Below are 13,705 nucleotides of genomic sequence, written 5' to 3'. Positions count from 1 at the left end.
TACATTTTACTTTGTGACGTTTCCAATGTTTTAACGGAGGCCGACTGGGTGCGCCCTGGGAAGTAAAGATGCTTTCTGCAGGGACGCCTTTTAAAGATGCTTTCTGCAGGAACGCCCTTTAAAGATACTTTCTGCAGGGACGCCCTTTATCTCTGGTAATCACTCTAGAATCTGTCCCGACCCACGACTTCATAAAGTGCTGTCTTACGGGGTAAGCTTATATTTTAGTTTTTGAAATCTCCGTCTCCCACTTCCAAGCTATGGCTTTTCTGGAAACACCCTGTACAAGGCAAGTTCTCACGAGAAGACGTAATCACGGAACGACGTCATCACGCCATGCGCCTGCGCACGCCGCTAGTACTTCCGGAAGAGCGGCGGCCAGTCCTTCCGCGTCTGCTTCCGCTCTGACGTAGCATTTATTTTCCTCCTCTTCGGCGAGAGGGTAGAGGCGGCAAGGTCTTCTCTGGAATTCGGCTCTTTGCGTGGCGGGATGGCGAGGTTTCGCGCCGCCGGTGTGGTTCGTTGTTAGTGCACAGGTCGCCCTGCAGGGCGGCCGAAAGGGCGGAGAAACCGGAAAGCAGACGCGCCGCTCCCGGCTGCTTTCTCAAGCCGCGAAAAGCTGAGTTCCTAGTTGCTGGTGAACTGTAAGTACCCGAGTTGAAAAGTTCACTCCTTTTATTTATTCTTCTTATTTATGCTTTTATTTTATTTTATTTTATTTTATTTTATTTTATATCTTATTGGAGAGAATCTGCGGATTGGGATTGTTTGCCAGACTGACTGTGCCTAAAACCCCTCAGTTGCGGTTTCCTTTGCTGTTCAGGCTCTCATTTGGTATTGCATCTAGTAGACAAGTGAGTGGAACAGGGACAATGCCCGAGTGGGCTGCATGTTTAGAGACTAGACTTGGGACTTAATTAAAAATTAAGACAAAATAGGCACCAGCTGGTGATCCCCACTTAGTTGCTCTTTTCCTTAGAACTAGGTAATTAAGAATTTAAAATTATACTTAATAACATTGCCCTTTTTAAAACTTTTGTAGGAGCTCACAAGGAAGTAAAGATGAGTAAGAACAAAGATGATGCACCTCATGAGCTAGAGAGCCAGTTTATTTTACGACTGCCCCCAGAATATGCCGCTACGGTGAGGAGGGCAGTGCAGTCTGGGCATGTCAACCTGAAAGACAGACTGAGCATTGAGTTACACCCTGATGGGCGTCACGGAATTGTCAGAGTGGATCGAGTGCCCTTGGCTGCAAAATTGGTCGATTTGCCTTGTGTCACGGAAAGCTTGAAAACCATTGATAAGAAAACCTTTTACAAGACAGCTGATATCTCTCAGATGCTTGTAGCCACAGTAGATGGTGACCTATACCCTCCTGTGGAAGAGGCAGCTGCCACTGCTGATCCTAAAGCAAACAAGAAAAAGGATAAGGACAAAGAGAAAAAGTTTGTTTGGAACCATGGAATTACTCTACCTTTAAAAAACGTTAGAAAGAGAAGGTTCCGGAAGACTGCAAAGAAGAAGTACATTGAGTCTCCGGATGTGGAAAAAGAAGTAAAGCGGCTGCTAAGTACAGATGCAGAAGCTGTCAGCACTCGTTGGGAGATAATTGCTGAAGATGAAACAAAGGAGACAGAAAATCAAGGCCTTGATATCTCCTCTCCAGGAATGTCTGGCCACAGGCAGGGCCATGACTCACTAGAGCATGATGAGCTCCGAGAGATCTTCAATGACCTCAGCAGCAGCAGTGAAGACGAAGAAGATGTAAACATCATTGACACTGAGGAAGATCTAGAGCGACAGCTCCAAGATAAGCTGAATGAATCAGACGAGCACCACCAGGAAAATGAAGGAACCAATCAGCTGGTTATGGGGATTCAGAAGCAGATTGATAACATGAAAGGCAAGCTCCAAGAAACTCAAGACAGGGCAAAGCGCCAGGAGGATCTCATCATGAAGGTGGAAAACCTGGCTCTCAAGAACAGGTTTCAGGCTGTTCTGGATGAGCTCAAACAAAAGGAAGACCGTGAAAAGGAGCAGCTTAGCTCTCTGCAAGAAGAGCTGGAGTCACTTCTGGAGAAGTGAGAGTGTTGACTTTGGTCCTTAGACTAGTCAGCTTAAGAAAAAAAAATATTTTCAGAGTAAGGTCTTGATATTCTTTTTTTTTTTGTCCTTTGAAATGTTCTTATTCCCTGAGTTCTGTTGGATTTTTTGATTGTTTTCAGAACGAGGGTGGTGGGCTTCCATTCTTAAGAAAGTAGGATTACACAGGCAGGTTTGTTGTTGGAAAGATACAAGTAAGATGAGTGAAATGAAAACACTTTGAACTTTTAATCACTATAGGACTTTATTACAATTTGTAATAAAGTTTCTAGTCCTATTCTTTGTTGCTAAGATCAGTAATAAGCTAGCCTATGGGCAGTGAAGTTGGTTTTTTTAAAAGAAGTATTTTTTTTACTTTTTCAGCAAGTTTCCATGTTACAGAAATGCAGGTTTTTTTCATAAAGGTTGTGTCTTAACAATAAAAGCTACTAATTTTCACTTGTTTATCTTACTCTTCTATGAATACTGATAGTTGAGGTGGGTTCATGGAGTTTAATGACTGAATGGTGTAGATCAAGTTAAATGCTGTTCTTTTGTTTTTAGAAAAGAAATACACCAGGTATGGAAATGGAGAAATTCGTTTTTGCATTATATATTAAGGTTCAGGTCCACCCACTCCATCAGGAGGTTTGTGAACACTGGGTCCAGAGCCTTCTTAAACTATCCTAGTTTTCATCGATGGATGGCTGTATCTTTTTCTTAAGCACTAAGGTTATCTGTAAAATACTGGAAGTGATTAAATAGTTACCAGATAAACTATCCCACTTGCTTAGATTAAGATTATATTCTTAACTATTGCCAGTTTAATTGCTACAATATTTAATAGACTGATGTTTATTCATGTTGTTTCATTAGTATTTCCCAGTATGAAAGCCTGTGTCCTGGTCTGTTTTTTTAAAATTTCATACACAGAACTTTTCTCTGAGGCATTTAATGCTTTACAAACAGGAGGGGATGTTTTTGGAGAAAAACCCAGATTGGTAAGGTGCATAGTTAAAATTGATTTCTGTCTGATTGGGTTGTAAAACTTCAGTTTAAAAATACTTGGTTCATAAATCAAAATTCAAATTTTCTGTTAGAAAATAGAAGTGAAGAGTTTAAAAATCAGTTAAGTTCAGAATCATGCTTGGTAATGCCTAGAGGCCTCAGAAGGTAATTTTCCTCAAGTTTTCACAAGCTCACGACTGCAGTGCAGCTTAAAGATTCCCTTAATGTCTGGCTTTAGAGTATTATGGTCATAAAGTATGTTTTCTTAACAAAGTGGCAGGTGAAAAATTCTATTCTATATTTAGGGTATTTTACCACACTTAAGAGCTCACACCAGAGAAGTCACAGCGTTTAACCAAACAGTTTTTACTAAGGTCTTGGTACAGCTGATGCTTAAATGTCATCAGTATTGGAAGCGAAGGATGTTGGATGCACATTTTTTTCTTAGCAGAATATTCTACTGGTCTGGTCCTGGTTCAGTTATTATCTCTATTTGGATTCTCAAATCTGTAATTTAAGACTAACATGAACTTCAGATTTAGTATATTCAACTGTGTTCTGAAAATACTAAAAAGCTGCCCTCTGGCAAACTAAGTATGAATTCAAAATGGAAGTCATCCAGCCCCTTTCATTGAGAACTTGCCTTCTGTATTGCTATTGACAGCTGCCAGAGCATCTGAAGCCCCAACTGGTCTTAACAGCTTGAGGTCAAGGCATACCAGTACTTATCACAGATCATGACTTGATTTATAATTTTGGGGCCATGTAATTTGTAGCTTAATCTGTTTGCTTCTATTTTCTCTCTCTGAAATGGAGTGACAGTATTACCAGCCTCACAAGGCTATTGGACTGACTTAAATCATAGACAGGCTTACTTAGAACAGTACCTGGAATATGGTGAATGAACAGTGAGCAGACATTACCATTTACTAGACTGGATCATAATAGGCATTAAATGGTCTTGAATCAAAGAGTGATAGAGATAATAGTAAAGTGTTTACAAAGAAATTTTTTATTTTGACTCACTCAGTATCTCAGGATGGCCTTGAATTCAGTTCTCTTAGTCAAGTGCTGGGACTGTAGGTATGCATGGTTAGGCCTGGCTTAGGGAACAGCTGTTTTAATTAGGTTTTGTTTCAAATTCAACAAAGGCTCAAACTTATATTTTGGGAAGTTTATTTAGAATACCGGCAGCATAAAAATTGACTCAACTTATTCCTGTAGCTTTCTTGTTTGTTTCTGGACATCTTTGTGTTAAAAATGGCATAAGGAGTGAGTGATTATCTATTACATAAAATTTAAAAGATAAAGATGAAGATTGAGATCCAAATCCTGCATTCTCATGAAAGATTTACTTTTCTCATGCAGCTTTTAGCTAAGGAGTATGGTATAAAGGTGAACTTTCTTCAGTGTTTATGGGTTTATGAGCAAATTGTGTTTTTTATGTGTGTGTGTGTGTGTGTGTGTGTATGTGTGTGTGTTGGGGTGGCTTGGGAATGCTAGGCAATTGCTCTGCATATAGATCTTATCACATTTTAAGTGGTATCATCTCATGCCTTTATTTGGTGTGTACAAAACAAATTATATTTATGTAGTTTTCTAATGCAAAAAACATAAATTTGTTATATAGACCCTTTAGAGACTTGTCTAAAAATATGAATAGTTTTATCAACTTGTGAATCTTTTTTCATACTAGTTTTTTTCCTAGTATTAGCCACCACTGATGGTAATTAGCTGTTAGGAAAGGAACTCAGAAAAGTCTGTGCCCAGAGTTGTTGATACCTAAGATCTTTGTCCTTTGAAGCCATTTCACAGAGAATAAAAAGTTTATATTTTTCCTGTATAAATTGAACAAATGGCGGCCCCAACTCAAAACGCACAGATTAAGAGTGAGGTGAACAGCAGCTGAAAGGGAATTTGTGTGCAAGCTTGTATATATTTACTGTAAGGACCCTGCTAAGTCAGTGTTTAGGCATACATACACGTTTGAGATTAGATGATTAGATTCCTGAGAGATGACCCCTGGGGTTAAGAGCACTTGCTTCTCTTACAGAGGACCCAGGTTAGGTTTACAGTGCTTATATGATGGCTTACAACCAATTGTAAGTCCAGTTCTAGGGGATTCAACCCTCTTCTGATCTCCACAGTGCACATACATTGCAAATTAGTTAAATCTTTTTAAAAATCTTAAGACTATCATCTCTTAAAAAAGTTATCTCAGAGAAAAGAATTCAAATGTCAACAGTTGGACATTTTCCAAAGGGAAAGCCATCTGGAAAAAAAAAAGCCTACCTCTTACCGTGTACAGTCTGAGGGTTAAGGCCTCACTTTCTGAGACAGGGTCTCTGTAATTAGACTATTTGGGACTGTCCCTGTACATCAGGCTGGCCTTGAATTGAGAAATCTGCACATCTCTGCTTCGGATTAAAGGCGTGTGCCACTGCACCAGACTAACGCCTTACTGTTAAATATAGTTCAGGGAAGCTAATGAAAGAAACATTTCAGTACACTGACCCCAGATTTGGTTACACCTCCGAAATGGTGTTTCTGCGGAACTCCTACTCCTGCCTTCCTGTCCCGGAGAAGAGCATCTTCTGGGGATGTTTTGTATTTTGCCATGGTCTTAAATGTAGCAGTTCCCAAGTAGCTTGTCTTCTCTATTAATCATCCATTTTTGAGGCAGAGTTTTCAATATACATCCCTGGCTGGCCTCAAACTCACTATTCTCTGCTTCTTGAATGCCGGAGTTAAAGGTATGTGGCCCCTAGCATGGCCAGTCTTCTTTGAAAGCACTGTTCTGAAAAGTTGTGGCCCATCCTGTGTCATTTTGGGTGGTAAGAAATCAGGAAAACAAGCCCACAGACAAAGAACCTTTCATCCTCAACGTGCTGTGGTACTGAGGGTGAAACGGCCGTAGTTCACCCAGGTAAGCACACATTCTATCACTGACTTACACGCCCAGCTCCAGTAAAGCGTTTCCTCCTAGATATTTATGGGAGAAGTGGCCACTTCTCCCACACAACCACTGAAAGCATTCTGCCATTGCCCTCGGGGACAGTGGGGTGCTCGTGGGTGCACGTGCTTGGGGGTTATTTCCCAGCGGCCGGAGAGTGCGGAGGCGGCCCAAGGCTTTGGCTTGACAAGGAAACAGACACAGGTCCACAGCGGCTGGCGTAGGCACGGACAGAGTCTTGGCCTCTGAAGACCCCCTCGGGAAGGTGGAGGAACATGAAATCCACCCTGCCATCCAAGCCGCCATAGACCTCACTGCGGGCGCAGCAGGGGGCGCAGCATGTGTGCTGACTGGGCAGCCCTTCGACACCATAAAAGTAAAGATGCAGACATTTCCCCACATGTACAAAGGCGTCGCCGACTGCTTCCTAAGGACATACAACCAAGTGGGCTTGTATGGCCTTTACAGGGGAACCAGTCCCGCACTGCTAGCCTATGTCACCCAGGGCTCTATCCTGTTCATGTGCTTTGGCTTTTGCCAACAGTTTGTGAGGAAAGTGGCTAGAGTGGAGCAGAATGCACAGCTGAACGACTTGGAGACTGCCACTGCTGGGTCGCTGGCTTCTGCATTTGCTGCGCTGGCCCTCTGCCCCACTGAGCTTGTGAAGTGTCGGCTGCAGACCATGTATGAGATGAAGATGTCAGGGAAGATAACACAAAGCTATAACACAATTTGGTCTATGGTTAAGAGTATCTTCCTGAAGGATGGTCCCTTAGGCTTCTATCGTGGACTCTCGACCACTCTTGCTCAGGAAATACCTGGCTATTTCTTCTACTTTGGGGGCTATGAAATCAGTCGATCATTTTTTGCATCAGGGAGATCAAAGGATGAACTAGGCCCTGTCCCTTTGATGTTAAGTGGAAGCTTTGCCGGGGTCTGCCTCTGGCTTATCATATTTCCAGTGGACTGCATTAAATCCAGAATCCAGGTTCTTTCTATGTTTGGGAAGCATGCAGGATTAATCAAAACCTTTATAAATGTTGTGAGAGATGAAGGAATATTAGCCTTGTATTCTGGAATGAAAGCCACTATGATTCGAGCCATCCCTTCCAATGCAGCTCTGTTTTTGGTTTATGAGTACAGCAGAAAGATGATGATGAGCATGGTGGAAGAATACTGAAGTGTCTTGATGAGTCCTTGTCTGAGCACATGAATGCGAGGACCACAGCTCTCCATGTCAAAGAGTTCAAGACCAACATGGAGTTATCTTTGACTGGGAATTTCCGGTTTGTCCTCCTTTCCTCAAATCTCAAACCTCGTGGAGAGATCTTTGTTTATATCATATGGTTTCCTCCTGCAATCCTACTGAAATAGGAAAATCACTACTTTTGTTGGCGGTGGGATCTACAGGGTGAACCCAAGACCCTATGTACTTAATCTCAATTATCAGGGCTTCTTCATAAATCTCTATGTATGCATCTTGAATGGTATGTGTTGTGAGTGAAACATAATTTTGTGCTCTATTTAGTCTCAAGTATCACCAAAGTATCTTGAGTTGATCATGTTTTATGTATGTAAGTATTGCTTAATTTATTCAAGATGTGGGTTATAGTTTAGAACCTGTTAAATGTGAACTAGGCTGTTCAGGTTTTTAAAAATCTTTAGATGACCACCAAAACACTTATGTCGATCTCTAAGAAGAGAATGTGCCTGTGTACCAGCATGGCTTCCATATTCAGGTAAAACTTCATAATAGGCATCCTGGATTTTCTATGCTATCCTTAAATAGTGTGGTTAAAGGATAGTTATATTCTACCGGCAATGGTATTGTTAGGTAGGGCAATGAGTATCAGGAAAGAATTTGGGAAACAGTGTGGTCTTTATCTGCACTAATTTCCTCATTCTCCTCCCAATGAAGCCAGGCTTTAGATTGAGGAAGGAGCTAAAGGCATGGGATTATATATTGTGCTTTGATGATCCATGTAGTTGAAGAGAGTTCTAATAGCTCCCTGCCTCTGGGTCCTGGCCTGGACAGGAATTCAGTGTTGAGTTGGTTCATTTTAGTTCACTCATCATTCTGTACCATCACTCATTTCCCCAGGAAACAGTAAGTAAAGAAGCCAAGAATAGGTTTTGTTCTGTTTGGTGACAGAGTGAAGTCATCACTTAGGCAGGGCTAATGTGCACTTAGTAGTAACATTATCACAGTAAGCAAAGTGAAAGGGGTGACTTACTGAAGTTCACCTTGGGTCCATAACTGCTTGCAGTACAATCAGTGTTACAGCTTTCTAAATTTGCTTCTGGTGGTCAGTGAACTTTAATGACTGGATGCCATAATATAAACAATGAACCATAATAAGAAAAGCCATTTTTCTAAATTCTATGTATGCATACAAGCACAGAAATTATCTCCTAATAAAATCCCAAACACACCAAAACAAGATGAAAGCCCTCCTCCCCAAATTATAATTCAATTTACTCCCAACAGACTTGGAATTAAGCAGATGTTCATGGACCATATGATGTTAGAGTCATTCTTAATAACAATAAAGTGAGCTTCATCTTTTTGTGTGGCTACAAGATCAACAGTTTTTTTTTTTTTTTTATAACAGGTGTTAATACTTACAGAGCTGGAAGAAGGCGAGGTACCAGTTTTAGTAGCACAGACTATATGTGTCCTGTGCTGGGCCTCTAACTTCCTTTTTAAAACCCATTAAGCCATTCTGTAACTCCCAAGTATAGTTCCAGATGCAAGATTCAGGGAAATTAGAAGCTGACAAATAAGGGTTGCTGGGGCCAGTTAGCAAGGGATTTTGCTCTCTATTACACCCAGTCTGCTTAGGGTCTACAGTTGTAGTTTTTTTTTTTCCCATATATTTTCTTCTAGTTGAAACCATCTGCCATTTTACTTTGAAACTGTTTTTGTGTTTTAAGTTCCATGCACCACTTTTTAGCCAGTGCAGTCCTCCAGCGTGGCATCCATGAACTGGCCTAGCAGCTCTCCTTTCAGCAGACTTGCTTCTCACATGCTATGCCGTAAAAGTTTAAATGCCTTCAGTAGAAATAATATGAAGCAAACAAGAATGAATGTGAGTAGAGGGAAGATAATAAGAAGCCTTTTCCAATTTAATTTTATTACCCTGGGTTTAACATTTGGGTACATTTTGTATCATTTCAGATCTCTAGGTTAGACAGCAGTAAGATAAGTGGAAGTGGTTGGGGTCAAGTTCTCTTGTCTAATCTTAGCTCTGGGGTGACAGGAAACCCGTGCCAACACACACTTATGAGACCAAGTCATGAGATCTTGTGACTAGGTCTGAGCAGTTAATCTACATGAGACCAAACTTCCACCAATCAAAAGGAAGGATGTGTGATGTGACCAGATGATATAGAAAAAGGTAAAATACCACAACCCCAGATCCTATCCTCAGATACTCCACTCGGGTCTGTGAAAACAAATATATACTCTTAATAAACTTCACTTCATTCTAATGACCTTGGCTTGCTGAGAGTCTATGTACATCTTGTTGTAATCCCAGTGAGAATGTAAGAACAGAAGATAGGCCTGTAATGGGACTCAGATGCACTGGAATTGTAAGGTAACATTGTCTTTTCCCATGAGTAGAGGTCGTCTCTGACCTCCTTGGATGCCACTTTGCCTTGCACTAATGGAAAAAAAAAAAAAGCCTACCTTAGTTTTCTTTCCTTATCTTCCCTCCTTTTCATAGGTTGCTTTTCTTAAGGATGGAAGCCCCAAGCTTTCCACAGGCATGCCAGGAAACTTCCTTCTCAGGCCAAGGCGATTCTACTAAGACTTGAAGACCAAGGGGGATGGGGTTTGACAGATTTCAATGTAAAGAAAAACCTCCTTACTTTAACAACCTTTTATTTCCTCCTCCCTTTCTTTTCCCACCATTTATAACTTTATCAGTCCTCCTTTCATTTCCAAGGGGTGGGTGTTTGGATGTAAAATGTAACAGGGACATCACCTCTGCCACTCACCATCTGTTCCTCACTGTCTGTGGATGCTTCCCAGTTTACATTTTCTCGCTTGCCCAAGGATGAACTTTCAGGTGCCAATTCCAAGCATGTTCTCATTCCCTTTCATCCTACCCTGTCTTGGCCTTTAGTCCTCCACTTTTCTATAAATTCCGTTTCTACAGGTGTCTGACTATTGCTTTATGTATGCTTCCTTTCTTAATTCCTTTCTTAATTTGGTTGTGACTGAGGGCAAAGATTTCCATTTTTTAATTTCCCCTCTAAGTTCAAGGTTAGGACTCTTTTTTTTCCAGCTATATGAAACAACTTTAGGGACAGCACATTCCTCCATAGGAGCCAGGATCCTTGCTTTTGTCCTGTTGATTGCTCCCAATGCTACTGGCAAGAAATCCATTTGTCCTGTGTCAGGATGTTTATGCAAAGTTTTGCAAATGGTCATGATGTCCATTTTCAGTTTACAACAAGCTCCTGAATGGTCTTTAGGTTATTCTGAGGGTATCCTTAAAGGACTATGCTCCTGGCCAAATTATCACCATTTACCAGAAGTGGAACCAATTAGATTCTTGCTGGGGATTGCCTGATTGCTTTTTTTTCCTTGGTTGGTTTACATTATACCATCTATTGGCTGCTTATTTATTTAAGGATACCACACTTTAACTTTATGCCTCAATCTTTTCCCATGGTTCAACATGAGATTTACCAAAGTTATTGATTGATTGATGATGTAAAGGTCCCCTTTCCCCAGTCTCTGCATGCAGAATTTAAAACCCTATGTGGCTTCTATGGCATAAAAAGGAATTCTATAAAGAACTGACAAGAGGTTTCCAGCTACACAACCCTGAGCATGGCCAAAACTAAGCCAAGCTAAGCTTGCTTAATATTTGGAAGGGAGAATTGATAAGGAGATACTGGGCAGTATCAAAGATGGGGTATATTGGTTACACCTGATACTTAAGGCTAAAGATGAGGCCCCAGGTGTGTTATCTTAGGGATAGCTGTTAGAGAAGGCAATACCAACTCACAGTGAGAAATAAATCTCTGTTTGAGGTGGGAGATATTAAATTACAGAGGAGTCAATTTTCTATTGGAGATAGTGACATTCAACTCATGGTGAAAACTGAAGGCACCCCCCAAAGACAGCTGTGTTTTTTGGGGAGCCAGGGCTCTTTTCTCCTACTTTCTTGGAATGATGCTGTCTTAGGGTTTCCATTGCTGTGAAGAGACACCATGACCAAGACAACTCTTATAAGTGACAACATTTAATTGGGGCTGGCTTACAGGTTTAGAGGTTTATCATCAAAACCGTAAGCATGGCGCTGGAAGAGCTCAAAGTTCTATATCTTGTTTTGAAGGCAAACAGAAGATTGGTTCTTTTAGGCAGCTAGGAGGAGGGTCTCAAAGCCCACCCCACAGTGACACACTTCCTCCAACAATGCCATACCACCTAATAGTGTCACTCCCTGGGCCAAGTATATTTAAACCACCAAAGACCCCCTCAAACAGCTCTTTATAGCATTGGATACATCCTGAGAAACTAGAACCAATTTGATCCTCAAACTTTAAAGAAAAGTATTTTTCTCTTACAATATGGCCTCAGCACTGGATGTTCCTTATATCCAGGCATCCCTCTTAAGAGACTGCCCCTTTTTTCCAGAAAGACTCAATTGTATCCTATTTTACATGATTTATTCCTCTTGGGAAGCCTGCTTTACCACTTAAACATTTCTCATTGATTTAAACTGCAGTATAGAGTGGAAACTATTAGAAAACTTAAAGTTAAAAACAAATTTCAAAACCATGCCTTTCAGGTAGATTTTTCTTCTCTGGTTTAAAAAGCCACTCATTCAAAGGGGAAAATGACCTGGAAACAAACTACTGAACAGACACTAAATTCAAGAGGCCAGTTCTTGGATCCAAGTTCCAGAAAAGTCTGAGTACACAGGACTAAGATGATGGTAACCAAGAGCAATCCTCTTCACTTTTAGTTGATCGGCCGCCATAAATTCGCCAGTATACTCACATCTTCTTCCTTAGGTTTTCTTATTCTGATGAATCATCAGTACTTAGTTGGCAGGCTCCTGGATGAGGTTCAATGTCTGGTAAGAATCCTTCCTTGGTCATTCTGTATGTTTTGTGCTCTATCACGCATGCTCTTTTCTTCTTTCTTTTCTTTTAAATTTTAGTTAGCATACAAAATAATGATTTCATTGTAACATATTTATATAACTGTCACTGTAGTTTGTTCCAATTTGTTCCACCCCCAATATTCTCCTGTCTATCCTTTCCCACTGGCCTTATTCCTTCCTCAAATAGTTCTTCTACTTTCATGTTTTGCTCTCCCCCATGTACCCTTCCCTGTTCTTAGAACCCTCCTCTCCTGCAGTATTCCATTCTACATACCAGAGAATAGAGGGGTGAAAGATGTGGGGAATACACTTCAGTGGTGGACCACTTACCTAGCATGTACGTGAGAGTGGTTATCGGGGTAATACTTTGGAAAGTGGTCAGGTAGTATCTACTAGGTTTTTTTTTTTTTTTTTTTTTTTTTTTTTTTTTTTTTTTTTTTTTTTTTTTTTTTTTTTTTTTTTTTTTTTTTTTTTTACAATTTACTTATTTTACATATTTTAAAATTTTAGTGTGTGTTTAAGCCAATGAATCTCTTGGGTTATCACCCCTTCTAACATTTGGCTTTTCTATTTTCCCAAACAGCAGTGTATTTTATCCTGATTTTCATCTGTATTTCTGTGATTATAGCAAAAATGCTATACATCTCTTCATAGTTTATATGTGAAATATGTGAGATTTCCTGTGAAATCTCTCTCTCTCTTTATATATATAAATAAATTTTTCCACTTTTTTGTTTACATTAGAGTTTAACACACACACCATTTTTTGGTGGCCTTGGAAATAGAAACAATAGCCTTGTGCATGCTAGGAAAGTGATCCACCACTGAAATCTGAAATGTATTCTATCTTTCTTTCTTCCTTCCCTTCTTTCATATAGGATCTCACTATGTAACCCCTCCTAGCCTGGAGCTGACTATGTAGTACAGGTTAGCTTTGAACTTATAGAGATCTGCCCGCTTATGCCTATGAATGCTGGTTTGAAAAGTGTGTGTCACCATGCCCCAACTCCTTTATATTCTTGATACTATTTTTTGTCAAGTGTATTGTATCTTTCCTGATTTGTACCTTGTATTTTCACATCTCTAAAATATCAGTAAGTCCTTTATTTTAATCTAACCACAGTTACCAACCTATGTATTATTATAATTATTACTGTTTTCTTTTGAGACAGGTTTTTCAATATGTAGTGATGGCTATGCTGGAACTCACTCTGTGGTCCAGGTTGGCCTCAAACTCAGTGAACTGCCTGCCTCTCCCTCCCTAGTGCTGGGATCAAAAGCATGAGCCATTACACCTAGCTTAATCCTTTATTTTATATTAAATATTTTCTTTAAAAAACTTTTATCTTCAAGGTCTAAAATATGTTTATATTTTATCCACTAGAAACTTTAATGTTTTTTGAATTTATTTTTGTATATTTAAATATTATTTTCCCTTGAGAACTGACCCTTGGAGACAGAGTCTCTGGCCTTGAACTTACAGAGATACCCCTGTCTCTGCCTCCTGATTGCTGGGATAAAGTGTGTCACCACA

General features: G+C 40.2%; 2 protein-coding genes across 2 annotated transcripts; both read left to right on the top strand.

Annotated features, from left to right (window-relative positions):
• Window positions 1-356: 356 nt before the first annotated feature.
• Taf7 (TATA-box binding protein associated factor 7) lies at window positions 357-2,544 on the top strand. The gene is made up of 2 exons (XM_031365471.1): window positions 357-644; window positions 1,043-2,544. The coding sequence occupies exon 2, from the start codon at window positions 1,063-1,065 to the stop codon at window positions 2,086-2,088; it is 1,026 nt and encodes a 341-aa protein (XP_031221331.1). The 5' UTR covers window positions 357-644; window positions 1,043-1,062; the 3' UTR covers window positions 2,089-2,544.
• Window positions 2,545-3,134: 590 nt separating this feature from the next.
• On the top strand, window positions 3,135-9,539 carry LOC116087060 (mitochondrial ornithine transporter 2-like). The gene has a single exon (XM_031365472.1). The coding sequence runs from the start codon at window positions 6,429-6,431 to the stop codon at window positions 7,224-7,226; it is 798 nt and encodes a 265-aa protein (XP_031221332.1). The 5' UTR covers window positions 3,135-6,428; the 3' UTR covers window positions 7,227-9,539.
• The last annotated feature ends 4,166 nt before the right edge of the window (window positions 9,540-13,705 follow it).

The sequence above is a fragment of the Mastomys coucha genome, unplaced genomic scaffold, assembly GCF_008632895.1.
Source record: "Mastomys coucha isolate ucsf_1 unplaced genomic scaffold, UCSF_Mcou_1 pScaffold13, whole genome shotgun sequence".
NCBI classification, from domain to species: domain Eukaryota; kingdom Metazoa; phylum Chordata; class Mammalia; order Rodentia; family Muridae; genus Mastomys; species Mastomys coucha.
This window is presented reverse-complemented; position numbering and strand designations above follow the sequence as displayed.